The following is an 8,690-nucleotide window of genomic DNA, read 5'->3' as shown; positions in this document are numbered from 1 at the left end:
TCAGTCCCGAGCCAAAAAGACGATGCATCCGGATTGACAATATATCCGGATTTTCTCCATCAGCTACATAACGACATTAAGCACGCAAATAAATCTTAAGATACGATTGTTTAAGTGATATTCAGCATCACCCATTTAAAGCTGCAATTTTTGAAACTTTTATTTGATTTCTGAAGAAACTCTCAAGGGTACTTTTCGTCACTTGCTTAACCATGGCTTTGTTTGCTTCTGTTTCGAATTTTGTCAAAGTTTTGGGGCAGAAGTCTTGTGTGTAGACGGCTTCTGATTAATGACATTGCAGTTTAAATTTCTTGTGGTTTTGGAGGTTCCTGAAGTGGCTGTATTTTTTATTTGATCGACCAACGAATTGAAGTTGGCTGATCTGGCTAATCCTTGAATATAAGGTTGATCCGGAACTTTAGTCAAAAACTTGTCCAAGTCTGAATTTAATCCTGCTACTGGATCAACGCCTACATAAGCCCTACGAATATTTGAGGGCAGCAAATTGAACAATTTTGAATTTTTTGAACAAGCCCGTGACTTCATTGTTTTAACTAGCCTGGATTCTCGAGGGCTTGAAGGTGCTCTCAAAACGCACGTTAAGCCTCTGCGGTCACTACAATTGACCCTAAATCCTGGGTTGGGACGTTTAATGTTTCAGCAATAATCACAGAACAATGGGAAAAAGCGTTTTGGGACCAAAAATCCCACGCGTGTACTCCAATATTAAAGCGCAAACCACGGGGTTTGTTTATTTTCCAAACTCATTCTTACACACCCTGAAATAATGATGTTTTGTTTGGGCTCACGCAGTCGTTCAAATAAAGATTTACAATTTTAGTCAAGCCTTTTTTATTTCTTCAAGGAGAAATTGAATCAAATAGAAAACTCGGGGCAGTTAACACGCCCCTAAGCTTCAAGAGAGGTTGGTGGTGATGGGGTTAGCAGAACACAGTAAAAGAAAGAATTCAGAGCATTTTGTTTCCTCCACCGCACGCGGTGTCCGTGTCGGGCGTGCGTCTCTGGGGAGCGGTTGAAGGGCTGTTATGTCCTTCTTTCCAGATCTCTCTAGCAATGACCGCGGTCTTGGACTCGCTTCCTGGGCGCCGCCCGAATGATGTCGTCCACGCGCAAGATCATCTCCGCGGCTTCCGAGGCCGAAAGCAGCACTTGTCGCTTCACCGAGAACGATTCAGTGATGCCCAATTGAGCCATGTCCCCCACACTGCCCGCGTTCATGTCTGAAATCAGGGAACATGGGACAATTAGTGGAACTAATAGGGTTATATATTACAGATAGTGTAAATCAGGCTCAACAACGATGGTGATCCAATTCGGCTGGTGCAATATTGAATGAAACGATTAGGAGTGTCGGTTTCTCGCAACGACCAAAGTGAACGAGTCTTTCCGCTCCGTTGCCGGCCAGGTGAATATAATGAGCTTTAGAGGCAACAACTCAGGACGTGTGTTTTTTCATATGAGGTAACTTATGGACATCATTAATCGTTGAGCCTGCTATGCGAAGAAGTGCTCTTTCAACGACTCTTAAGCCAGTTTTGAATGTTGAACATATTTCCCGGGCGTTTCCGATTGACTAGTTGGTTTAATAAACCACGGAGTTGGACCTTGAACCAACCAATCACCGAATTCAAATAGGCTGGAGAAGCTCTAGATCGACCCTGGGTTGAAGGGGTTGAACTCCTCAGCGAATGGCTGCATCTATTTTGAAGTGGTCTATTCAATCCCGGGGCTGGCTCTCCCTCCTTCTTTTCGCGCCTCAATCACGACTTCATTTTTTTACTTTTATTGAAGAACCCGATCAGTCAACTTACCCAGTCCCATAGTGATTTTGCCTTGGGTGTGCAAGGCTCGGAGCTCGGAGACGAGTTGGGCGGCGTCGAAGCCACCATTCTCGGCGATGGTCGAGGGCAGTTGGCGCAAGGCAGTGGCGAACGCCTCCATGGCACGTGCCTCCTTTCCCGGCGTCTCGGACGCTTTCTTCTCCACCGCATTGGCCATGAGCATTTCACTGCAGCCTAATCAATTGAATTCAGTTATTGTGTGGTATGCCTCTTTGGTGACCTAATTACATAACTCATAGTAATGTGATCGACCAATCATCCGTGATCATAATTACCTCCGCCGAAGACGGTTCGGGTCTCTTTGACGGTGGAGGTGAGCACGCAGAGGGCGTCGTGAAGGGATCGCTCGGCCTCGTTGATGATCTGCTCGGTGGCTCCGCGAAGAACGATCGAGCAGGCCTCGCCCAAAGGCACTCCACTGAACTTCAGCAGCGTGTGGTCTCCAATGTGAACCTGTTCAATCAGATCACATTTGCCGACCTTGACCAGTTCTGGATTGCCGAAGGTGGACACGATCTCGCCACCTAGAAGAACAACATAATATTCCAATATCGTAGATTATCCGAAATGAAGGAGGCTCTTGGAATATTGGGATAGCACATGGGCATTCACTGTACCTGTGACGAGAGCCAGGCGTTCAATGCCGTCAAAGTCGGCGTGTTCAATGGCCATGACTCCCTTGTCGGCAAAGAGCTGCTCGGGGTAGTTGTAGATGAGCTGTCTGTTGACGAACACGTTGATGTCATGCTGACAGATCTGGTCCACCTTGTCCTTCATCTTCTCCTTCTCGGCCACCTCGATCTCGGCCACTTTGGCCACATTCTCGACGCGCACCCGCGATCCGAACACCTTGATCTTGTCCGTGTCCATGGGCGTGTTGGCGATCAGGATCTTGGCCTTTTCCACTTTCTGAGGTTGGTGCACACCGGGTTTCTTGTCCAAGAGGAATCCTGCGGAGAATTTGTAAATGATTAGTGAAACCAACACTTGGATCGCTACCATTGATAATCAGTGATCACACAAACAGTTGATTAGCATGGTTATGAATGATGGCAATATCGACTTCGCTTTATACAGCGCTTTAGGGTCGTATTATAGTGTGATTTAATGCCCAATGAGCTCACTCTCAATCGATACTGACCATCTGAAAGGCGTTTGGATGTAATCAATAAATTGGCCCGTTCTAAGAAAGCGTGCCCAGCATTGAACTTACCTTCGTCTAAAAAGGACTCCTCCAAGGTGCCGCCGGGCACTTTAATGATCTGAATGGCGTCCAAGTTGCCGGACTTTTTCAAGCGCATCACGGCATCCACGGCCATCTTCGAGAAGAAGTCCTTGTGTTGGGACAAGATCTTGGAGCTGAGCGTGGTACGGGCAATGTTCATGAGATCCTCGCGGAACTTTTCGGCATCCGAACCGTGATCGAGTGCGGCCGTTTCCAATGCGTTTAAGGCCACCTTGGAGGCCAGGCGCCATCCGGCCACCACGGTCTGCGGGTGAATGCGCATGTCAATGAGCTTTTCCGCCTCGCGGATCAATTCCGAGGCCAGGACGGTGACGGAGGTGGTGCCGTCGCCCACTTCATCGTCTTGGACGCGGGACATGTTGACCAGGACCTTGGCGGCCGGGTTGTCCACGCCAACGGCCTTGAGGATGGTGGCACCGTCATTGGTAACCTAGAGTCCGGCACATCAAGTCCAGGTTCATTTGATAGAAAAAATGGAAGGGCTGACCTAACTTTATTCATAAAACCGGCGAATGGTTTGACATGACTTTGAGAGGGCCGATCAAGTGGAAAAGAATGGAAAAAGGGCCGGCAATAAGTTGGACAGGATCGACAAACCCAATGGGTTCGTCAGAGCTGGGACCTCAGGGACTGATAAACCCTTTAAAAGGGGGGGAGGGGGGTCTGGGAGAAATTGGGTAAAAGCACCCTTGAGGGCGGGGATTTGGAAACGAATGGGACAATTTACTTGATCGTGACCGGAATAAACCATTGACAGGGCCGCCAATGGCTCGTCGGTCCCAACCCTGATCACCAGTAGGACCAAGATCCCAGTCAGAGTAAATTGTGGAGGACCCACTGGCCAATACTCAGCCAGCGGGCCCACCCGATCCTCAACGGGCCAGGTCCCGATGGAGGATAAACTTCATTCTCCACCGATTAGTTGGCGGTGCTCATTTTAAAATTCGTGGCCAAATGTTCAAAAGTTTAGATCGAGACTTTCAGGGTTATCAATATCGTGTTAGGTTAAGTTACAAAAAGTACCACCGCCAACTAATTGTTGGCGAATCACGTTTACCCCCGATGAATGATGGTTCCAAGATTGGGTGCCGGCCGGGGCTGGTCATGCTCAAGGTGCGATTAGGGGTGATGATGTCCTGGACGACTTACCTGGACTTCGCCTTCGTTGCGTCCCATGCCCCAGAGGATCTTGTCCATGCCCTTGGGCCCCAGGGTACTCTTGACGAGGTCGCCGATGGCCATGGCCCCCACGAACGAGGACAGACGGGCCGTTTCGGCCTTCTCCTCGTCAGCCTCGTGCTTCAACACGCGCACAGGATTCAAAGACACCTGAAAGGCCCCAAAATACCCACCCCATGATGCATGCATGAGTTCAAAATTCCAGTGATTATGCCTTCATTTCATCTCAGTGAATGACATGACTGGTCATTCATTATTCATTGGCTTCACATAGATGGATGGATGGATGGATGGATGGAGAGCCAGCCAGCCCATCATGCACGCAGCCAATTCTCATTCTCAGACTAATCTCATGGATCTCTCCATCCATGACTCATCAGTGACCCACAATCCATCCATCAAAAAACAAGGAACGAAAAACGTGTCGAATTGCCCAACGGACAGGAAACGGGTCCGTGATCAGCAGCTCAGGGTGTGGACACGCCCATTGACACCCTCAGCCTGGCGCTTTTGAGCGTGTCCAGGCATGCCAACTCTGGCCGATTGATGAGCTACTTCCTTCTACCGGGTCCGTTCGTCCGTCAGGAATCATATTCTGAATATATCTATATCTATATCTATGATATCGGGTAAGATGATCCGCGATCATATTTACCATGATGAGGTTGGATGAGGATGGGGCGTTCAATGGGTGGAAATGGAACGAGAACGCTGTAGGGCGGGATATCACTAGCTCAAGCAATGGAACTAGCACTAACCAACAAATCCAATGCAGGAGGCACCAGGTGTGTTCAGATTTAACTACAAAAGCCGGACTCACACTCTCACACTCTCAGACTCAATCCAGCGAGGGCGACCAATGCGGGTGACTGAATAGCCACAGCCAGCCAAAATCCCCATCCGACCTAGGAGAGTGGCCATGAAGGCCGAAACACGTACCATGTTCATGTGGCTCGGCTTACATTACACCGGTGGAGGAGGCCAACCCGTCTAATCCATTGATTGGGCCCGTGTGGGTGTGGATGACCGTTGGAATGAGGATAGCCGTAAGCCACCATTCCGGGTGAGGTAACGATGAGGGCGCCTCATTTGGTCACCTTTGCCCGGCCAGACTTGGAACCTTCTGGAATCAACAGAGCGCAATGGCATTTCTCAGGAACCACGCAACCTACGCCCTTCGGGTCGGCCTCATCGCGTACGCTCTTCTGATCATTGTCCAAGCGGTCCAAGCGGATTAGGCATGGAGTGCGGGAGGAGTAGAGAGGAAAGCTCTCCGAAACCTCGCTAGAAGCCGTTTAAGTCTCGCGTTACGTTACCTCTTATCTTTTTCATATCTCTTCCAACTTACCATAACTTGGTTCCTGAGTATTAAATCAACCTTATTAAACCTTATAAATTCAAAAGTCTTGCAAAGGTTAACAACATTAAAAACATGATGATGATGATGATGATCCGTTATTTAAGGTCTCATGTATAGTACAGGAACAGTGTATCAATAAAAGAAAACATTGTCGAAAAACGGCTGATAAAAAAAACACTGATTTGAGCCCAAAACTGAAGGCAAAACTATGCAAATATATATATTATCTTATTTCATATCTCTCTGGATGTATCAGTTTCCATCAAACAAGTAAACTGTTTTATAAGGGATCATTATGTGAATATCAAGTATGCATATTGAGTGATCATCTCATCTCTCTATTCCTTTCCCAATAAACGTGATTCTACTTAAAATGGTATTGTAACTGCAGGAACTCAATTATCAAATAGTTCACTGTCAACAAGATGTCTTAGATTAATAATCATATATTATATCAACCCAGACGAGTGTCACGCACGTGGTAAGGTGGGGGCATTCTTGAACATAAAACATAAACATGAGACCGGAAAAGGAAAAACAACTGGACAGGAGGAAAATAAAGTCAACATCGTAATCGTTTTGGCGGCAAATCCAAACTCCAGGGATGTCGCCCCAACAGGTATCAAATCCCTTTTCATTCAATCTAAAACTGTATTTCTGCTTGCATGAAGAACTGAACAAATATATTTCTATCTGACTCAGTATTGTATTAAATTTTGATTTATCTTTTGAATTTCAATTTTAATTGGATGAACTTGTATGCAGATGGGAACTTTAACATTTGTTTTTTAAATCTAATAAATTTATGACAAATTATTTATTTGGAGATGGGCTCACTTTTAGAGTTTTTGGCAATTTAAAGTTTTGAAAACATCTAATTTAGACAATATCCCTTCCTTGCAAAATGTATGACATCTACTCATTAATATACATAAAAAGATATTGCCAAAGGGAAAATGGTTGCTTTTGGATATTTTATTGGTTTGGACTTTCTTTTGGCAAAATCTACTACTGGAAGTGTATTGTTTGGTCTCTTTGCTTTTTGATATCCTCACTTTCTTTGCAAATTGGTTTTGTGACCTCCCTCCAAAATGTGATTTCATTATTCATTTCCGCTTTCATTGTCTTGATTGAGATATTCTCCAAGGATGACATCAATGAGAATACGATATTTGTCTGTGGTTTGATTTGTATATATCATTCCAAGACTTTGAAATGTGTGGTTCATCCTTACTATTTGGCTTGGAGTTAATTTTGTCTATTCGTCGCGTTATGTGGTCTAAACATTTTCCTCTAAGATCAAAATGAATAAGATTAAGTACAGAGAGCGCAAGGTGCTCTTCCATCCACTTACAATTTGGGTGAACTTCCTTGGTAATGAATTAAAAAGAACCTTATCTTTCCTTAAATATAGACTCTGCACTCTTTGAGCAAAAGAAGGTTTGAGTAAATGTATTGGGCACTATTAATAAAAAGCAAGCTTCCTTTTGCTTACCTAAATTTTAACAATTGGTTTTGCGTACTAATTGTTGAGCAATTGATTCTGGATGAAAGCAAGGATATGTTTGGGAGCTACTTCAATCCTACAATGTTAATGATTTCATTCGCAAACGTATTGCTTGCCGCAAGTGCCTTTAGGGGAAGAATTTAAAATCTATTGATATATAAATCAGATTTATGGAAAATTGACACATTAAAATAAACCCAAAGTTTGGTGATTGATTTTTACAAAAAAAAAGTTTAAACTTACTAACAAAGTTGAGATTTTTCAGTGATAACTAGACACCCACCTTTTAAGAATTATGCCTGTAAGCCGTTCTTCATTAAACAGGTTATGCATATGATTGGAACACGACATAAAAAAAAGATCTTGACAGAGATCGAAACCACCACGGAACAATGACATTTTTGGCTCACGCAACCTACTCAGATCTACGGTAGAGCCTTATTGTGCGTTTCGAGAGCACCTTCAAGCCCTCGAGAATCCAGGTTAGTTAAAACAATGAAGTCCAGTTCTCCTCTTTCTCGGGCTCCTTATTTGTTTAATTTGCTTCCCTCTAATATTCGTAGGTAATACGTGTTAATCCGTTAGCATCTTTCAAGTCAGACTTGGACAAATTTTTAGATAGCATTCCAGATCAATCCTTCATTCAAGGACTAGCTCGGTCTGCCAACTCAAATTCGTTGTTAGAGGAAATATCACATAAAGATTGAAAGGTAGAATTATAACCTTTCATTTTAATAGTACCGAGGATTACATTCCCTGTTGCGGTTAGAAAAGCCCATGAAAAATCATATTAGCTTGAGGATGATCACCGTGCCCTTCTTGTCTTACTAGTAAGGCAACCAACACAATGGTTAAACTGCCTCTTCAAATTTTGACAGAAATATTGAAACTGACGCTAGTTTTTTATGGCTTAGGTGCATAAATTTGAACAAAGGGGAAGATCAAAGGTGCTCCTTATGATTTGATGAGGTAGATTAAGCTCCATCAAGGGGCACTTCCATGCTTCCCTTGACACTTAATAAGGCTATTTTAGCCTGATGGGAATCAAAAGATGAGACAATAATAAAGGACCTTATCCAAAAAAACACCTCAGGGCGTTATTTCTCTTTGCACCAAATAGCTTATTAAAAGGTTAGACTAAGACAGGCGGGAACCAAACTTAGCTAGTCCAGTCCATACAGTCAATTCAAGATGATAACAAGAGTCACACAACCTCTGATTTTTTGTCTGTAAAAACTAGGTAAAACCCGAGTCCGCTGCTGTAGACGGTAATCAGTGTTCTCCAAGACGCAGCTTAAAAGGTTGCGTGAGTTTTTCTTTTGAGCGTGCTTTCAAAGGTCCTTTCAAGAAGGACATCATTGCTATTGGGTGAAACCGAAATTTTTACGCTTTGTGTCAGGAGTCAGAGGACATGATTATCCACAACGTCTTGACAGTCTGCGTCTCGCGTCTCTCCAGGTGTGCAGGCTACGGTGTGACCTGATTAGGATCAGACTGACTCTGGTCAAGTTCTCAGCCGTGCATAAGACTGCTTAG

The 8,690-nt window shown here is 44.5% G+C and overlaps 1 protein-coding gene across 1 annotated transcript; it reads right to left on the bottom strand.

The window, feature by feature from the left end:
* Nucleotides 1–835: 835 nt before the first annotated feature.
* On the bottom strand, nt 836–5,128 carry LOC131877817 (T-complex protein 1 subunit beta-like). The gene is made up of 7 exons (XM_059223617.1): nt 4,943–5,128; nt 4,258–4,437; nt 3,076–3,538; nt 2,480–2,812; nt 2,138–2,386; nt 1,833–2,036; nt 836–1,241 (listed from the first exon to the last, which is right to left on the bottom strand). The coding sequence occupies exons 1-7, from the start codon at nt 4,943–4,945 to the stop codon at nt 1,069–1,071; spliced, it is 1,605 nt and encodes a 534-aa protein (XP_059079600.1). The 5' UTR covers nt 4,946–5,128; the 3' UTR covers nt 836–1,068.
* Between the last annotated feature and the right edge of the window lie 3,562 nt (nt 5,129–8,690).

The sequence above is a fragment of the Tigriopus californicus genome, chromosome 3 (genome assembly GCF_007210705.1).
Source record: "Tigriopus californicus strain San Diego chromosome 3, Tcal_SD_v2.1, whole genome shotgun sequence".
In the NCBI taxonomy this organism is placed as follows: Eukaryota; Metazoa; Arthropoda; class Copepoda; order Harpacticoida; family Harpacticidae; genus Tigriopus; species Tigriopus californicus.
Note: the sequence above shows the minus strand (reverse complement) of the source record. Positions and strands in the feature narration are given on the sequence as shown.

Bases quoted from the DNA above. Each gene is read 5' to 3' on its own strand.
- LOC131877817 (XM_059223617.1), bottom strand. The intron at 2,813-3,075 runs GTAAGTTCAATG...AATTCTCCGCAG, and splicing joins GGAGTCCTTTTTAGACGAAG to GATTCCTCTTGGACAAGAAA. The intron at 1,242-1,832 runs GTAAGTTGACTG...CCCTGATTTCAG, and splicing joins CAAAATCACTATGGGACTGG to ACATGAACGCGGGCAGTGTG.